General features: G+C 41.4%; 1 protein-coding gene across 1 annotated transcript in view; it reads left to right on the top strand.

Annotated features, from left to right (window-relative positions):
* The window catches only part of trx (histone lysine N-methyltransferase trithorax), an 87,632-nt gene extending 68,790 nt beyond the window's left edge, over positions 1-18,842 (top strand). Inside the window, 5 exon segments of the mRNA XM_045770304.2 lie at positions 7,837-10,585; positions 11,097-11,275; positions 12,135-12,297; positions 13,207-13,353; positions 13,992-18,842. Of these exon segments, the coding sequence (XP_045626260.2) occupies positions 7,837-10,585; positions 11,097-11,275; positions 12,135-12,297; positions 13,207-13,353; positions 13,992-14,165 (3,412 nt within the window). The 3' untranslated portion in view covers positions 14,166-18,842.
* The last annotated feature ends 986 nt before the right edge of the window (positions 18,843-19,828 follow it).

The following is a 19,828-nucleotide window of genomic DNA, read 5'->3' as shown; positions in this document are numbered from 1 at the left end:
TGTGTGGTGGCGAAGGTCACTCTAAGTCGGAGTGCGCTTCTCCCCAGGCTCGTTGCCTCAACTGCGGTGAGGCCCATCCTACCTTCTCCCGTGCGTGTGTCCATTACAAGCTTGAGGCAGCCGTCCTCAACTTGAAGCACCGGGAGCGTTTATCTTTTCCTGAGGCGAGGCGCCAGGTTCGCCGGCTCCCGCCTTATGCTAATATCTCTTATGCTCGCGTGTTGCGCTCTTCCTCTCCTCGTCCTTCCCGCCTTCCTCAGACTCACAACCGTTTCCAGGCCTTGGACCCTGATGCGCCCACTGCCCCCTCCTCTGTCCCTTTGGGTTCTCTCCCGAAGGATCCTCCTCCTGGTCCTCTGTCTGGGGTTCCCCTTCCTTCTACCCGGTCTGTCGTGTCTTCTGTGTCTCCTTCCTCGTCCCCCTCCGATCCTCCTTCCCATCCTCTTCCTCCATCTATCGGCTCTCCCCGCCGCCTGTCGGTGCGGGCGGATGTCCATCGCTCTCCTAACGGCCGTCGTGTGTGCTCTCGTTCGGCTTCTCCTGTTGAGACACTGGAATCCGTTGCCCGGTACGTAGTTGCTGGGACACCGGTCTCTTTAAGTCAGAAGCGTAAGCCTGGCTCCTCTCCTTCCTCTTCCCCGGCGGGTAAGAAGGCTTCGCTTTCTTCCTCAGCTCCTCCTTCTGGCTCTGTTGCTCCTTCCACTCCCGTTTCAGTGCTTGCGCCCCCTGTTCCTGCTATGGAGGTTTCTTTGGCCCCTGCTTCCCTTTCGGTTGCTGCTCTTGCTGGGGTGCTCTCCTCTCTTTCTACTCCCCCTCTTCCTGCTGCTGTCCTTGACTGCTCCTCTCCGTTGTCTCCTCCTCCTCCTCCTCCTCCTCCGGACCCTGCCCGCCCACCTCTGATCTGTTCTCCCGTTTCCTTCCCTCCGTCTTTGCTCAGTTTACCCATGCCCCCTAACCCTGACTTTGCTGACCCTGATCCCGACCCTGATATTCTTTAACGTGCTCTGTTGGTCTTTCGCCTTTGTTTCTTCCTTGTTCTCTGTTTTTGTCCTTTCTCTTCTCGTCGTTGTCCATTCTTCAATGGAACGTTCGAGGTTATTACGCCAATTTCCTCGAACTCCAACTTCTGGTTTCGCGGTTTTCGCCCCTTTGTGTCTGTCTCCAGGAGCCGATGCTTGGTGCTCGTCCTGGTCGTTTTCGTGGCTATTCCTTTCTCTCCCCCCTCCCAGCCATTGCTGGGGCTTCTAATTCTTCTGCTCTCTTGATTCGGGCTGATGTTCCCTTTGTTCCTTTACTTTTTCCTTCGCCTCTCCATTGTTCTGCTGCTCGTATCTTTGTGGGGAAATGGTACACAGTTTGTTCCATTTATCTCCCCCCGAGTGTCCCGCTCTCTCTTCCTGATTTGAAACACCTCCTAGACTCCTTGCCGGAGCCTGTGCTCCTGCTGGGTGACTTCAATTGTCGTCATTCTCTTTGGGGTGACGTTCTGACGAATACCCGGGGTCGCCTCCTTGAGCCGTTTCTCCTCTCTTCTTCCCTGTCTCTTCTGAATTCTGGTGAGCCCACTCATTTGGACTCTCGAACTCGCACCCTTTCTTGTCTTGATCTTTCTCTCTGCTCTTCTTCTCTTTACTTAGATTTCACATGGCAGGTTCTTGATGACCTCCATGGAAGTGATCATTTCCCCATCCTTGTTTCCTTTTTCTCTTTTCGCCCTTCCCTCTCTTTCCCTAGATGGCAGTTTGCTAAGGCGGACTGGACCCTGTTTTCCCTCAGTGCTACTCTCTCTGACCTCTCCCTTCTGCCCCTCTCTCGCGCTCTCCTCCTTTTTCATGACACTGTCTTCGACGCTGCCCTCCGCTCTATTCCTCGCTCTTCCTCTCGGGGTCCACGGAAGTGCGTTCCCTGGTGGAATGCGGACTGTGCTCGGGCTGTCCGCTGTAAGCGTGCAGCCTGGAAGAAGCACCGCCGTCGGCGGACGACCGATTCTTTTCTTTTCTTTCGGAAAGCGAGTGCGGTGGCCCGTAGGGCCATCCGTACGGCTAAACGTGAATGTTGGGCTTCTTATGTCTCGACAATTACGTCCGAAACCCCTCTGGCCCAGATCTGGAAGCGTATCCGCAAGATAGCGGGTAAGTTCGTTCCCGATGTTTCACCGGTCCTTCACCTCCATGATACTCTTGTGGCGGACCCGTTGCAGGTCGCTTCCGAACTGGGTTCCCACTTTTCTTCTGTTAGCTCTGGTCTTCATCTTCCCCAATCTTTCCTTCTTCGTAAACCTGTCCTTGAGTCTCGTCCTTTAGATTTCTGCACTCATCTTCAGCTTCCCTATAATGATCCCTTCTCTCTCTCTGAACTTCGTTCTGCCCTGGCCCTCTGCGGTTCTACGGCGGCGGGCTCCGATGGTATTCATTATGAGATGCTTCGCCATCTCCCTCCGAGCACGTCTCAGTATTTACTGAGTCTGTATAATCGGATCTGGGAGTCGTCGTCAGTCCCTGAGGACTGGCTCGATGCCGTTGTCCTCCCTGTTCGCAAACCAGGGTCTCTGGGTACTTCCCCTAAGGACTTTCGCCCTATTGCTCTCACAAGTTGTGTCTGCAAACTCTTTGAACGTATGGTTAACGTTCGTCTGATGTGGTTCCTGGAACACCATCACCTCCTCTCCCCTTCTCAATTTGGTTTCCGCAAGTGCCGCAGCACGACAGATGTCCTGGTGAACTTGGAGGTCTATATACGTACTGCTTTTGCTGCGAAGACCTCCGTTGTTGCCGTCCTTTTTGACCTAGAAAAGGCTTACGACACCACTTGGCGTTATCATATCCTATCTCAACTTCATTCTTTTGGCCTTCGTGGTCATCTCCCTCTCTTTCTCCGCAGCTTCCTCTCTCGTCGTTCCTTTCGGGTGCGCCTTGGTACCGCTCTCTCTCCCCCTTTTCAGCAATACGAAGGTGTGCCCCAGGGTAGTGTTCTGAGCACTACTCTTTTTCTGGTTGCCCTCAATGGTCTTCTTTCCTCTCTTCCTTCTGGTGTCTTCTCCGCTCTCTATGTCGATGATCTTACCCTTTGTTGTCAGGGTGATGATTCGCCTCTCCTTCACCGCCGGCTTCAACTTGCGATTGATGCCGTGTCGTCTTGGGCCACAGGTCATGGCTTCAAGTTCTCTACTTCTAAGACTTGTGCCATGACTTTTACGCGGAAACGGGTTGTTCTTCGTCCCTCTTTGTCACTTTATGGTCATCCCCTTGAATACAAAGATTCCGCGAAGCTTTTGGGGTTATTCCTTGACACTCGTTTGTCTTGGTCTCCCCATATCTCTTACCTCCGTGTTGAGTGCTCTAAGTCCCTTACCCTCCTTCGGGTCTTGTCCCATACTTCTTGGGGGGCAGATAGGCGCACTCTCCTTGCTTTACATTCCTCTCTCGTCCTGTCTAAGCTCGATTATGGTTGCCCTGCTTACTCGTCTGCTTCTCCTTCTACTCTTCGCCGTCTTGATGCTTTGCACCATACTGGGTTGCGCCTCAGTTCTGGTGCCTTTCGTTCGACTCCCGTCCTTAGCTTGTATGTTGACACTGGCTTCCTGTCTCTCCAGGACCGCCGTGATCGCTACTGTCTTCGGTATCTTGCGCGGTCCTTGCAACATCCTTCCTCTCGTCTCTGTCGTGCTTTAACTTTTACCCCTCCTGCGGTTCCTGTTCCTCTTCACCACCTCCCTCTTTCTGTCCGGTTATCTCGCCTGCAGGATTCTCTTTCCGTTCGTATTTCTGATGTTTCTCCTCGTGTTGTTCCTTCTTTGCCCCCGTGGAGGGTCCCTCTTCCGCGGTTTTGTACATCCTTGACTCGCATCACTAAAGCTTTTACCCCTCCTACAGTTCTCAAACGCCTTTTCCTCGAGCACTTTTCTTCTCACTCCCGCTCCGTTTCTGTCTTCACCGATGGGTCTAAGTCAGCGGACGGTGTTGGCTACTCTGTTGTTTTTCCTGATCGCACTTATATGTGTCGCTTGCCTCCGGAGACTAGCATCTTTACAGCGGAACTTTATGCTATTCTCTATGCTCTTCGTCTCCTGCTTTCTCGTTGTCAGTCTTCCTTTGTGGTTGTTGTTGACTCTCGTAGTGCCCTCATGGCTCTCGGGTGCTTTAATCCAGTTCATCCGGTAGTTGTCGAGATCCAGCATTGGCTGTTTCTCGTTCACAGTAAATTTAAGTCGGTTGAGTTTTGTTGGGTTCCCAGCCATATTGGCGTGTCTTTAAATGAGCGTGCGGATGCTGCCGCTAAGGAAGCTGTCCGCTCTTGTCCCATCTCTCGTAAAGGCATTCCGTATTCCGACTTTTACCCGGTTATCCATTCCTCAGTCCTTACCCGTTGGCAGGCTTCTTGGTTGTCTGTTACTGGTAACAAGCTACGTACTCTTAAATGTTGTGTTTCCTCGTGGCCATCCTCCTTCCACCGTAACCGGCGGTGGGAAACAGCTCTAGCGAGGTTGCGTATTGGCCATACTCGCTTAACCCATGGTCACTTGATGGAGCGCCGCCCTGCTCCTTATTGTCCTAGTTGCATTGTCCCTCTTACGGTCGTGCATGTCCTTCTTGAATGTCCTGACTTCCAGGACGAGCGTGTGTCTTGCTTTCCGACCGCCCCTCGCGGTCACCTGTCCCTCGATAGAATTCTTGGTGACTCGGATACTTTTGATATCGTTCGCCTTATGCGTTTTTGTTCTCGTATTGGCATCCTTGGTGATATTTAGCGCCCTCTGATTATTTTGCGTATTTGATGGTGCTACATAGCCTTCCCGGTTTGGTGCCTTCTTTTGATAATTACTTACTTACTTGATGTCAAAATCCCCAACCGATGAAATATGATGTATTATAAATCATAGCAGCTCTCAAACATTCACGTTTTTCTATGATGCAGGGGTCACTTGGTTAGGTTAGGCTCAGGTGTTTTAGTACAGCATTTTGTGTGTGTTGTGGCAACTCCGCACACGGGCTGATCTGTTATCAAAACCTGACTGTATAGAGATTTCATCGTCATTGCCATTTTCTCCCATATCCCAGCCTCTGAACATGTGCTATTTATGTTTATCGCCTTTTAGAATAGTTGATTATCTACCCTTGTAGGATTGTTGTCCCTTCGTTGGTACTGGTGCCTCACCGCCACTTTTTCCCTTATCACCACCTACTATTACTAGAATTTTCCTTGATAAACATCTCAAATAGACCACAGAATGCACACTGGGTCGTGTTCCCTGGTGAGGAGAAAACTACTGAATGGAACAATGTGGGTCAACTGTATGGTATACTGGGCCATGGAGGTACTTTTGTAGCACCTCACTCAGCCACATCACCATATGGATGTGTTTCTTTTATGAGGATGCTGTATGATTTTTATACAACAGTAGATCCAAATACAAAAATGGGTACTGTACGTAGTAGGCTCTTCATAAGTTAGGGATCTTCTATATAAGAAAATAAGATACTTTTGATGGACCACTTAAATATTTTTCCAAGAAATTCCACTACAGTGGCTAGATTAGTTTCACATAACTGAAACAGCCAACTTATTTTCAATGAGATGCTGGGTTAGTGAATGATAGTAGTAGTTAATGAAAACAAAAGCCCTGTGGAAAATTTACGACTAAGTTTAACCCGTCCTCTTGACTAGTAGGCCTTGCTTTATTCATAATGGTCTTCAACATATAAATTACAAAGTACTGTACTATACTATTTAAAGTAGCAGCTCACAAATACCCACATTTTATGTAAATCTTTTGGTTAGGTTAATTGGGCAGCTTGGGTTCATGCATTTTTTATTAGATTAGCACTTTGTGTTTTGTACGTTGCTGCATATTAAGAGAATGGGTTGGCCAGTTAGTGATAGGATAACATTAAAACATTTCATTAAATCATCAATTGGTTTTATATTATGCCAAGGTGAGAGGGTATAGTATAGGAAGGAAAGTTAGCACTGTATACACTGTATGTAAGAGAGATGATAGCATACCTTTGAGAAATTGAAATAAGTTTATTGAAGTATAAATACACACAGTGATAAGGTAGGTCAAGCTATTCTCACCCCGTTCAGTACAATGTATTCATATTTATATATACTGTATAGACATCACAAACATATTACCGAACATTCTGAGTGACCTTGGAGGAAGGACACCTCTTTTTAACACTCCCTATTGCAGTGTATCCATAAGGTTAAGTCATAGTATTCTTGAATGTCAGAATACTTGGTACTACTGTAGTGCCCGGTGGCTGTAGCACATTTTTTGTGTTCTCTAATTTTTTTCAGGTACTATTTTCTCCAGTGTCCTTGTTAATACAGTGGCGCCTTTAGAAAATAATTGCCCTGTATTTTCTTAATCCATGTATTTAACCCACATTTCTACTTAATGTTGTTGTGCATCATAAGCTATTCCCTGTAGGGATAACTTATTGGTTTGTTATATATGCCGTATTCTTGGTCCAGGTTTTGGTTCAGTATATCGAAACCCCTCCTTGTATTCACTTGAAACTTTATAATATTTTAGTATAACCATATAATTAATATTCCTTGAATTATGGGGCAGTGTAACTCGAAGGCAGCTACAGTTTTGTTGTTATATGATCTATTTTATTACTGACAAGAGTTGTATATTTATGAGGTATAGTTTGAGGGACACTAGCAGCAATTGTGACTCCCTCTTACCTAACCTCATAATCTACCCACTAACATTCCTGGCCAACTGTGCCCACATTCAGGCCTCTCCGAGATCCCCCCCACCCCGCCCTTACATTAATACTCCCAAACACCTGTTATATTAGTGACACCACCAGCAACTACTCTCTCACTCCATCATACACCTGTGCTATCACCATCCTGACCCATCATACACCCGCATTACCACATCTTAATGCATCATACATCCACACTACCACCCTCCTGACCCACCATACACCACACCACTCAATAGTCCACACCCCCACCCACTCAAACCCTATACAACCTTATCCCCATAAAACCCCAATATATTCATCCCTACATTCACTCCATACCCAGTCACTTGGATTGGACGGTAGAGCGACGGTCTTGCTTTATGCAGGTCGGTGTTCAATTCCGGACTGTCCTAGTGGTTGGGCACTATTCCTTTCCCTCCATCCCATCCCAAATGCTTATCCTGACCCCTTTAAAGTAATATAGTCTTAAAGAATTGGTGCTCTCCCCCCCTCCCTCCTCTGGTACTCCCCTCCTTACCAAACCGTTACAAACTATATGCTCCCACACCGCCCCAATCACCCCACATCTAAGAGGCGGACTCTAGAGCTAGACCATGTGTACTTCTACCAACAATGTGTGCATCTTGCACACCACCACCAATTCACATTTCCTTCCTCTGTATATATACACATAGTATTTTAATATATATACAAAAGGGCATTATTTTTTGGAAATACACTTCCAGATATACACACATTATTTTAATATATATATATATATATATACAAAAGGGCATTATTTTTTTGGAAATACAGTACAGTACCAGTACTGTATTATGTTGTTCGTATCGAGGTATGCCTGTCATATGGACCAGGAGTACCTCCCTCAATCAGCTGCAATTATAACACATCTAGTTGTAGTTACTGTACTTTCTTCTTGTCTACTTATTAAGGCATACCAATTATTTATTTACATTTTCTAGAATGTGTGTGTGTCCGATGATGAGGATATGTTTGTGCCATATAATTTTATGACTTGTATTAATTTTTGCATGATAAATCACATTTCATAATTCAAAGCTATAATAAGTTTTCACTGCTGCTTGCTGTTCAATACTGAATATAATTTCAGGACAAAGGAGAGCTACGAGAAGCACATTGAAACCTGTACTTTTGAAGTTGATAGTTCAAGTACGTCAGAAGATGATGACGACTATGAAGACATCCATTCTGAAGAGGAAGATATAGACGAGCATTCTCAGCCAAACAGTAGTAAAACAGGCCAAGTAAATCTAGATTCGTCTATAATGTCATCTGTGGAATCCTCAGCAGAGCTGCCACTAGTGGCTGCATCTGAAATTCCTTCTATGCACATCTTGACACGAGAATCTGTAGCAAGTCATAAAATATCTGTGGGTGAAACTCTAGCAAGCAATGTAGAAGAACAGTGTGTGTCTGAAGACCCTGCTTACCAAGTTCATGAGTCTAAAGCTGTAATGTCGGTAGATTTCATGGGTAATATAAAATCTGGAGGGGAAGAACCTGCAATAAAAAAGCAAAGATTAGATGCAGCATTACCACGTCAACCAGGTGTTCATAGGCAGGTAAGAACAGCTATCAAAAAGTGTCCAAGTAGTCATGAGGATGTGGAACTTTTACATGTAGTGCGTGGCCCTCCACCACCAGGCACTGATGTGTTTGTGCCTCCTCCAGTATCTCCTGTAAAATTTAGCCCCATCGTTAAGAAAAGTGCTAGCCCAAGGCGTTATACAAATATTCGGCTGATGCGAGGTAGTCGCGGATACCAGTATCGCCGGGCTGCTCCACACATGCCAGTTCAAGAACATTACCAAGGAGCAAATTCTGGTATGCCAATGGCACCCCCTGCTAATCCAACTCCAATCCAAGTTACCATGCATACTATGGCTAGCACTTCTGGGCAGATACTAACCCAGGGAGCACCAGCTACCTTTCAACAATTTGGTGGCCAGTCAACACCATATCCAACTGCTGCTCAGTTGACCTCTCCAGTTAGTCACTTGAGCCCTGCTTTGCAGGTAGCACCACAGGTCACCTCCCAAGTAGCTCCTCAGGTGTCACCTCAAGTCAGTCCTCAGGTGCTGACTGTTGTGTCTGCTCCCTCTGTTGCCGTCCCACAGGGCTACACACTGCAGTATGTTGGCAGTTTTCGTGATGGTGAAATGGCTTCAGGTGGTGGTGGTCTGGTGACCTACTCCACTGCACCAATGGTGGTTCCACAGCCACAATTAGTTGTGGCTCCTCAGCAGAACTCTATGGTTGTTCCACAAGTTGTTAACACCAACATAACCTACTCTTTCACTGCTCCAGAAACACTGGTTATAAATCAGCCAGCTATGGTGTCTGGAATGCAATCAGTTCAATATTTACCTCAACAGCAGCAGCAGCAACACCACCACCAGCAACCGCAGCAACAACAGGCACCAGTGATGCACCACACAGACCAACAGGTTGGTTCTGTTATGCAATACAGTCAGGCCGGTGTTGCAACCCAGCACACACATGTACCAGTTTCACACATGCACCATGGGCAAGTGCACACACCATGTATCCAGTTCTCAGACCTGCAAGCTGGCCAGGTGTGCATGCAGCAGCATCACCACCAGCCACAATCAACTATTGGTACAAGGGAGATTTCATTTAGTGGTGGTAGCCCTAAACATCTTCATATGCCACAGTGCATGGTGAATTCTCCAAGTAGAGGAAATCTTGACATGTCATCTCTTAACCTACCTACTTCATCTACTACCAGTACTTGCTCCGTCCCAATTCACCGTCAACGCCCCCAGGCATCTGTAGCACCACAAGTAATTCGACCACCTCCAGTTCATACAACAACACCAACTGATAACAGTCTCATGGATACACAAGGTCATTCTCGTCTACCATTTGCAGACAGGCCATTAGTTGGCGGAGTGAGAACAGTAGCAACTGTTGCACCAGCAGTCATCACCACCACTTCTGTGGTCTCAGTCTCTACATGCAGTCCAGTCACTAAACTGACTTCAATTGAAACTAGCCCAAAAATAGCCACTGTAAGACCGAGACCCACTTATAGTTATCGTGATGCAATGAGAGAGAAGCAACTTGAGAGACAGAAGCAGCGGCAAGAAGTTTTACAGACAGACAAATCTAATGTACCTGAAGGACATCTCGAGTTTATCAAAGAACAAGAAAGACTGGATGCCCTTGCCTCCGACTCAGAAACAGATTCTGAAACTGAAACGTGTCAAGATGCCGAAGAGAAAGATGATAGAATGGAAACACAGTCATACAAACTTGTGTTACGCAAAGATAGTTCGCTTAGTTCAGGATTTAATGTTTTGCCAATATCAGGACCAGCTGCACCATTACCTGCTCCAGAGGTTAAAGAGTTAAGAATAAAGGCCAAAGTTTCAGTGGGTCCAAAGAGAAAAAAAGCCAAAAATCATGATCCAGATAAAGATCTCATATTTGTCAACAAAGACACTAATACTGACTTGTATGTAAATGAGCAGTTACCTAACTTCTCTGTAAATCCCATGCATACTCCTGCAGATGATCCTGCAATGTTTGAAAGACCCAAGACTTGCAACACTGAGCCATATATTGTATTTGAACTAACATCAGAAGATGGTTTCCGTGTAGAATCTCGCCACATTTCAGAGGTGTGGCAGAAGGTATTTGATGCTGTTGCTTCAGCAAGGGCAAGCATGCGAGTTGATTCCAAAATGCCAAGTAACTTGCAAACCTCTGGAGGTGCAATGTCTGGTCTTCACATGCTGGGCTTAACGCACAATGCTGTGCAGTATCTTCTGGAACAACTACCCGGGGCGAAGGACTGCCACAAGTACTCATTCCAGGTAAGCAGCTGTATATTGAACACCTTAGGTTCTTGATGGCTAAAATTTACTGATTATTCATTTGCTGTGAAATTTTCTTTTTGTTTTGTCTCCAATAGAAACTTGCGTTGTTATAACCAAGGTAGTTATGATAGTTGAAACAGGTATGTTGACAGCTAATTATCATGTTTTATAAACATACCTATTTTCTCTTAAGCTTACACACTGTATCACATATGATACATTACATTACACATACACTATCCATATGGTCAATCTTCCAAAATTCACTTCACCAATTCACCAAAAAAGATACTTTCTTTTAATCGCATACTGTGTCATTATCACGGTAGTACAGTCATCTTACTGTTATGAACACAGGCTATTATACTCCAAGTATGTTTTGTAACAGTGTCATTTCGTATTCTGTATGTTCAGAATAATGTATATCATTATAATTATAGTACATCTTACTGCTGTTTACAAAAGGTAATTATTGCAAATATAATGTGTGCACTTTGGTGACCAACAGTTCCATCGAAGACCACAAGAAGAAGGCGCTGTGGAGGAAAACCCTACTGGCTGTGCTCGTACAGAATCCTTCAAAGCACGCTCTCCTTATGATATCTTTAGCTGGCTGGCTTCAAAACACAGACGTATGCCTGAGCGTGCCCTAGTACAACAAGAAGAGATCCAGCTCTCTACTACAAGGTACGCTATCACATTAATGCATTTAATTTCAGTATTTATGCTGGAAATACCTGTACAGTATCTTAGTTTATTAATATAACTACAGCACCATGTGTGGCATGTAATGATGTATAGTATTAGGGTTGGGCAGTATTTAGCCTTTGATGATTGGTTTAGCTGAGATGGGTGACAATAATAATAAATAACATTGGAAAAAGTGGAGTCAGGATTAGGTTTTGTTCAAGATCGATGTTACAGTGCAAGTAATTGATTTAGTAGCAGATATTCTTCAGTTCCTGAATAATCAAGAATAATTTGTAAATACTGTACTGTAGTCCATATGAGGTGTCCACTGTAGAGAAAAGGCCCATGATAGTGGAAAACTGAGTAGTGATAACATAATATACCATATATGTAATGTTTGCACAATGCTGTAATATATATAACAGTAATTGTTCATTCAGTATATTCACACTATGTAGTATCATATTAACAAGCACCAGCACACACCAACAATGATCCACTACACCAACCCATAGCTTTAAAGGTTAGGTGTGCAGGATTCTTTATGAATTGTCATGTACAGTGTGGCCGCACGGACATAAACCCCCGAAATGTTCAATAGGTAGGTATAGTACATTCATTCTCTACAAATAACTTACACATAACCTTATCTCATGCCATGCCCTGTATATTGTTCACACTCAATATCCCTCTTTGCCCACATCTAGTATTTTGGGAAGGTTGACAGTGGTGAGTCTTAACTCAAACCTCCAGAAATCTGTAATACAGTACCAAAAACAAATTGTCACTCTCAAAACACTTGGTGCAGGAAAGAATATAAATATTTATACAATGTATCTGTTTTATCTCCTTCCAGGCGTGCAACAAGCCTAGAGTTACCAATGGCAATGCGTTACCGACACCTTCGAGAGACAGCTCGAGAGGCTGTGGGTGTCTTTCGCTCCAGCATTCATGGTCGTGGATTGTTTTGCAAACGTGATATTGATGCTGGTGAAATGGTCATTGAATATGCGGGTCAGGTATGATAGTCAAGTTATATTACAGCTTGAATATTATATGTTCAGTTTATGAGCTTTGGATGAGATTTAGTTCTTTAAATTGGTTAAATATTTGATACATCTTCAATATTTTGAAACTGATTGTGCAAGGGCTAACTTTCTTACATGCATAAATGGTTTCTCAAAAGCCTGCCTGGGGATTAAAGTTAGTAGCAAGCCTTGCTTATGATGTAGGATATGATTGACGTAATAGATCTAGTTAATTAATCCTTTTTTATTAAATATGTTGGACCCAGCACACAAATGTGAATGTTTAAATACATATTCTGTGACCAAATTATTTAAGTTCTCATGGCTAAAATGCAGTAAATCATGAATTACTGCTAAATATCTTCATATTTCATGAGAGTGAATATTGCTATCTTTAATGTAGCTAATGCTCCACATAGATCTTATTATAATTGTTGTATTTCTACTTTATTTCCCACTATTAATGACACTATTCAGTAAGGCAAGTGGTGTAAGATCTTTATACCATTGTGTTTTGACTACTCCAAGAAAAGCATTTATTTTGTGCATTTAAATAACACTTCCACTGCATCTTTTGACACAAAGTACTCATTGAATCCAGTCACATGTTGAATATTTTATTCCCTTATAATGCCGTCACATTTATGAAGGAACAAAGTATTTGGTGTTGTTTATCCTTGCCCATTCTCCTGTACATACCCAGTCAATATTATTGTTGATCTTTTTTTAATTGATTGTGAATGCTGTCAATGTCTATTTTGCAAATGCACAACATACTATTGGTACATTATAAAGGAGTGCAGATATATTTTATTCCCTATATTAATATTATTACAAATTAAGATTTGCTAGAATTTTCAATGTTATAGATTATTGTTTGATGCTATTCGTTTGTTACAGGTTATCCGCTCCAGTCTTTGTGACATGCGTGAGAAGGATTATGAATCTAAAGGTATTGGCTGTTATATGTTCCGCATCGATGACGATACTGTAATTGATGCTACAATGCATGGCAACGCTGCAAGATTCATTAATCATTCTTGTGATGTAAGTAGCTTTATGAGCAGGATAAAAGTTAATATACCTGACAGATATATTTTTTGTCATCCAGCTATACTGATGAAGCATGCATGTATTGTTAGAGAAAATATAAATATATATATGTATGTATGTCTTAATTAGGCCATTTTTAGCCTGATCAGTACAGTCAAGGTGAACAAAGCGTTACCATCTGTGTTTTTCATAACCTTTCTTTTTGTATGTGACAAGAAAGAGAAGCTCTTTTCTGGCACCTAAACAGTGACAAAAAAAATGATTTATATGACCTTAATTCTTAATTTTCTTTGCTAATTAGCATCACTTATTGCATTAAATGAAGTTAAAGGTCAAAGATTGTAGTACAGAATTTAAGAGTCGAACTTTGATTATTAGGTGATATATATAATTGATATTTGAGATGTGTGCGAGTGTGTTTTCACGCACACAGTTGAGAGGCACTAGTGTGCACGCTACATCCATGTGTCAAAAAATTTGGCTAAGATAGCTTTCTTTATCTTGGGATTTCCTGCAAAACATGGAATGAATGGTCAAGGTACTGTTAGTCATCATTTTTAAAAGTATTGCACTTGAAAATCAGTCTACTGTATGTATGCTATATATTAATTCCACATTTATTTGTCTTGCAGCCTAATTGTTATTCACGTGTAGTGGATATCTTGGGCAAAAAACATATTATCATATTTGCCCTACGGAGGATCCTTCGTGGAGAGGAACTTACTTATGACTACAAGTTTCCTATCGAGGACGACAAGATTCCCTGCACGTGTGGCACACGACGATGTCGCAAGTACCTCAACTGAAGCCCTCCAGGAATGCAGCTGTCTACTTCTGTCTTGTAATCTCCATAATCATTGCTACCAGTTTCTTGATGCAACATGCTAAAAACTAATTGTATCAAAGGTACCACAAGCAAGTTTTCAATCCAGATAGAATTCAATGAGCACAGTATTTGAGTTAGTTATTTCATTATGAATATTCATATATAACAGAATATGCCAGTGGTTCAGAGTTGTTATTCAGATTTACTGGGCTATAGGAACTTTCAAAGAAAAAATCACATTTATTATAGTTTTTAGTAAAACTGAATAACATCTCTTATCTTGCTATGATTAATTGTTTATGTTTTCTCTGTGAGAAGTTCATTATTATCATGGCATGACTTAATTGCACTGAAAGATAAATTTATATTCTGAAAATGTCCCTCAGATGAAGTAACTGAGGATGTACTCTATATGCTGATGTGATGTGTTCCTCAACTGAAACTGCTTAGGATAAGTTTGTCTACTGAAACCCTCCTGGAGGTGCCCCCCCAGAGTCCTTGAAGTTCCTCAGCAAATCCCTGGTGAAGGTTCCTCGAATACCCTCCAGCGCCACGATCAGTACTGCGGGTCAGCTGGAGACGGCAGCAACCCAAACACATGCATTAAGGTTTCCAGTTGCACTTGTTACAATAATCATAAACTCCTTTTTGATATAATCTGATGTTGCCATTAATTTGTTTTATAATTTGCAAGTTACTTAATAACTGGTGATGTAGAATATTGCAAGGGACGAGCTGTGCTGGGTATAACCGTAAATAATGTTTGTTGTGTTTAATGAGTTTTTCTAAACTTTGAAACTAGCCTGACATACCTCATATGATCCCTTATGTATAGTATGTAGAAATCTCAGCCTACTGGGGATGTGTTTTTGTGTCTGATAGGAGCCAATAATGGATGTTTGTTAAATTTGGCAATGCCTTCTTGAGTAAACAAATTTTGTGCTGGTAAAAAATATAAAATTTTGTTCTTTACCGAGCATGGTTCAGAGAATGCCTGTTTACCAAGAATGGTATTGTATAATTTGGTATAGTACAGGTAATTATTATGGGAAAACTAGAGACCTCGGAGTGCATTTGGCATAAGCGTGCACCGATTCCTATAATTTTAAGTAGATGTGTAATATCACCTCTTGCATTTTACTTTTGTGATTCTTGACAATTTTGTGATAAGTTCAGTGATTTTGATCCACTTTTCAAAATAACAAATACTTTCCAGACAGAAAATGGGTAACATTGTCCTCTTGAAACCGAACCCTCGAGATATACAAGAGGTCACTAAGATGTAGCCTAACTTGGAGGAAGTAACACTAATGCCATGGGAAACTTCAACACCCAAGCAGAGTACTGTTTAAGTGCTATACTTCGGGGGTTTGATTACATAATTGGAAATCTGGCACACAATCACTGTGCTGATCACATGCTTTGTAATATAACAAGAAGCAGTACATTCACTAGATTCATCATAATTCAACTAAAATATAAAAATAAATCTAACATTCTGTTAAGAAAGCAGTTTCATGGTCAGGGTAACATTAATGTTCATGTTATAAAGACAGTTGTGGGTTTGTAAACATATCACCAATTCTTCTTGTGGATCTGAAGATGATGAAAGATGTGATATATTATGTTAATCGATTCTCCGATAAATACTACAAGGATTGTAGCATTTGTAGGCGATGTCCTGGTGGATATAGATATACAGATTGATCTACTGAATGTACAGGTTGTACTCTGTATTGTTGACAGTTGTTTGCTCTAGTGCGATTCTTTGTGAGGACTACTTACCTTACAATTTGAGAATTCCTATTTTAGATTGTGGGAAATGTGTGTCTCATAGTTACATTATATGTACACAATCATGAATTATCAAAAGTATTATGGTTATTAAATATAAGAACAAGTCCAGTTCTATGGTGAGAACAAGTATTCCTGGTCTTGCAGGGCATTGAGGCTCCAGGGAGTGTGAATCTGTTAAAACATGAATAACTAAAAAAGTTTTATCTATATGTAACTGCCAGCATCTTTTAATGGATTTGGATCAAGTTAAATAGGAAAGTTTTGACACTACACAGGAAAATGACCAAATGGTGCTACTAGGTGGTTGATTTATTTTTTCTATGTTTAGGTGTTTTTGAAAAGCATTGTCATTAAACTTACAACATTATTTGAGATTAAATCAGATATTTTGAAATTGTAGCAAGGATTAAAGTGGGGAGGGGGGGGGGGGCTTAATGCGACAGCAGTAGTATAGTGGCAGCCATAGTTCCCAAGGCAGTATTGTGGTCATGGGTCATTATTGTTCACAGTAAAGCTGGTGCCATTGTTATTTACTACCATAGTACCTGTACCACTTCGGTTATGCCTCAGAAATAGTTCATGGGGCAAGGATTAGTGTCACAATGAACTTAGTGTGATGCTCTACTGTAGGAAAGGCTGGCATGCACTTTATACTACTTGGCTGCAGTTAGTGACTTTGCCCCTACGTCTGCTGGACACTAAACAGCTACAAGTGAGCAATAAAAATTAATAAAAGATACCATCTGTGTGCCTAAATTTTGTGATAAGCTGGATGGTCTTTTTAAAAGATCATGTTTTTTCAGGGCTCAAGTAAACTAGTTCAAGGGGGATGTTATAGTTTAAAAATGATATTTAAATATTTTGGTGTTGGTTTCTTAGTTTCATAGACCATAGCAGTGCTATGTGTTCTTTTGATAGAAATTTCACATTACTCATTTCACACACACAAGCAACGATTAAACCATAGAACCTACTACAACCAATTATGGTAACCTTGGTAACCAGGATGCAAATATGGCAGTTTCACAACAAAACTGGATTCATCTCTTTGTAAATGTTATTTACTTGTACATATGTATTTTGGCTTCACCTTTTCCAAATGTGAATGGAATGCTTTTTGAAAGTGTTTTTAATGTAAAGAGAATAGAGTTTTTATTTCATAGATGAATTTTATATGAAGTGTGCTAAATTTTTGGAACCACCAACTGTAATTTGTGCCATCAAAAATGAGTACAAAGTTAGCATTTAGCTGTTCTTGTGACGGGTACGAATAAAAAAAAATATTCCTGATTTGTACTCAAGAGTACTAAAGCTCAAGTTGCAGAACCTACCGTGATAATGCCCTTGTTAAAACAAGACCTCATATTTCTGTTTTCAGTCCAGTGACTGCCCAAGTATTATTCAGTAGAGCACTAATTAGGGCATGCTCAAGGTAAGGCCTGGAACTTGGACATAAGGCACTAGTCACCCACATGGCGTTTAGTGGCATGTTTGGATGGCATGGGTCTAAAAACTGTTCAGAGCAAAGTACAGTATTTAATTTTAAAATAACCCAATGCCTAACTCTAATGTTATTTAAAAAAAAAAAAAAAACTGATGGTATTTTGAAGTTTTCATAAAATTTCAGCAAGAATGTGTATCACATTCTTATGAACACATCAGTTTTTGTTCCATAGTGCTTCAGTTGTGTGGCATATATTGAACAAACTCCTGTGTATGTTTTAGGTTTCTTTTAATTGAGTTGATGGAAAATGCAAGTTTTGGTAAATAAACAAAATACTATTAGAGGTTGTTATACGATGGGTATTTTATCAAAGCAATTATAAAATAGATTGATTTCAGTGTGTAACGTTTGTGTACGACTACTGTATATCATTTTTTTAACTAGATAATGAAAAAATCATTCTTGGTAAATGAAAATATTATGATATTAAGGTTATATGATGGATATTTCATCAAAGCAATTTTAATAGTGTATTCTTTGCTTTAAACAGCTTTCAGTTTGATGCCATGAAATGCATGCCAACTTGTTTGACACTTGTCCGATCCAGTTTGGTTTATAAACCGTTCAAGGCACAACATTAATGACCTTTCCATGTGTAATATTGCTATTAAATTGTTTGAAATATGTAAGAGTTTAACAAAAATTATGTTTAACAAAGCTTAAGATTCTTTGTTCATTAGATTTTAAGATGAGCAATGTCTAACAAAAATGTTATTTTTCATTAAATAAAAAAAAACTGCAATGGAATTGTCATTGATGCTAAATTAACCAACAAATTACAAACCTGAGTGTTGTTATCAATGTTAATAATTCCTACAGTTCAATAAAGCACATGTGGTTGTTACAGCAAATGATGGGTATCATTCCAATGTTCTGTAAGTGTTGCTTTTACTTAGAATATAAGTTACACCCTTTTCATTCCTTACCAAAGATATATTTTTTTTTTAAATCATGTTTATAAATACCAGGCACTTAGAATTTACAAAGTAGTGTTATAATCTGAGTTTTATCCCTGTACACTTTGTTTCTCCGCTGATTACTAATGCACTTTTGTACCACATTTGCACTACAGCTGTTCCACAAGTGTAGTCTACCATACCTGTAGCCTACCAACCACTCCTGTACAATATTTGTAACACATGCTATCACAGCTCATATTTGGAATCCCTCACAGTCTCAGTTTTGTGGGTAAGTAGAAAGTTATATTTACTGTTTCCTGCATAAGTGCGAGTTTGTAAAATGTGAGAACTCGTCCATATGTTCGCTGATGGTTTGTATCATTTTCAACTGATCCATTCAGTTAGCTTTGGGCAGAGCAAGTGTTACTGGGTCACTAAATAAAATTTTCTTACTGCGCTTGAAGAATTTTCAAATGTTACCTATTCCCCAACATGTATAATCTAACATAAATAATTAATTGAGGATAATCTACCATCCTCAATGCCTTGAGCGGGGGGTGAAATATCCCATGTCAATGCCTTGAGGCATTGGGTTATCCCACGTTAATGCCTTGAGGTGGTGGGTTATCCCATGCCAATGCCTTGAGGTGGGTTATCCCACGTCAATGCCTTGAGGTGGTTGGTTGTCCCACGCCAATGCCTTGGCGTGGATGGGTTTCTTTCTCCACTGGTATGGAGAGCAGTCAATTGTGGCTTATGATGTGGATAAGCTCTTGGCAGACATCAATTTCCACTTCTGAAATTCTAGGACAATCCTAGAGTTTTGTTAATGAATCTCAATAATTAAGATATTAAGATATATATTAAGAGTAAGTGATAATAACCAGCCTTGCACGCGCCTCTGAATTTGCCTTTGGATCTTGCTCTCCCAGTGCCAAATTTGACTTTGACAAGTTATCAAGCGACATCAAATGTAATAGACCCCCAATCTGAATTGTGCACTTTTAGATTACAGTACATTCTCATGCGTCCTCCCTAGCATCCAGATTTGACTAAGGAGACCCAAATCATGTTTTTGGTCATTTTCAATTTATTTTTTATTTTTGTGTGTGTGTGTGTGTGTGTGTAGCCATTATATAGCCTAGATTATTAACTATATTTTGAGCTTTATTTGAAAGAAAATGGTATTTAGCCTACTGGAGACTAAAACCAGAACCAGGCTCCCTCAAAGAGGGATGTGGATCATTATGATCATCTTCACTAAGAAAGCAGACGAGCCAATACAGACTAGCTCTGGCTCGGTACAGCTCGATTCATGAAAACAAAGCACTGAAACAGACAATGTAAAAGAAACTTGAAACAAATTGGTTCATTCAAAACTGCCTATGAATTATCCATCCCGGTATGCTGCCAAGCCACCAGCTGGCTATATGCTGGGCAAGC

This window comes from Procambarus clarkii, chromosome 70 (assembly GCF_040958095.1).
Source record: "Procambarus clarkii isolate CNS0578487 chromosome 70, FALCON_Pclarkii_2.0, whole genome shotgun sequence".
In the NCBI taxonomy this organism is placed as follows: Eukaryota; Metazoa; Arthropoda; class Malacostraca; order Decapoda; family Cambaridae; genus Procambarus; species Procambarus clarkii.
The sequence above is the reverse complement of the archived record's forward strand: the minus strand, read 5'-3'. Positions and strand labels throughout refer to the sequence as shown.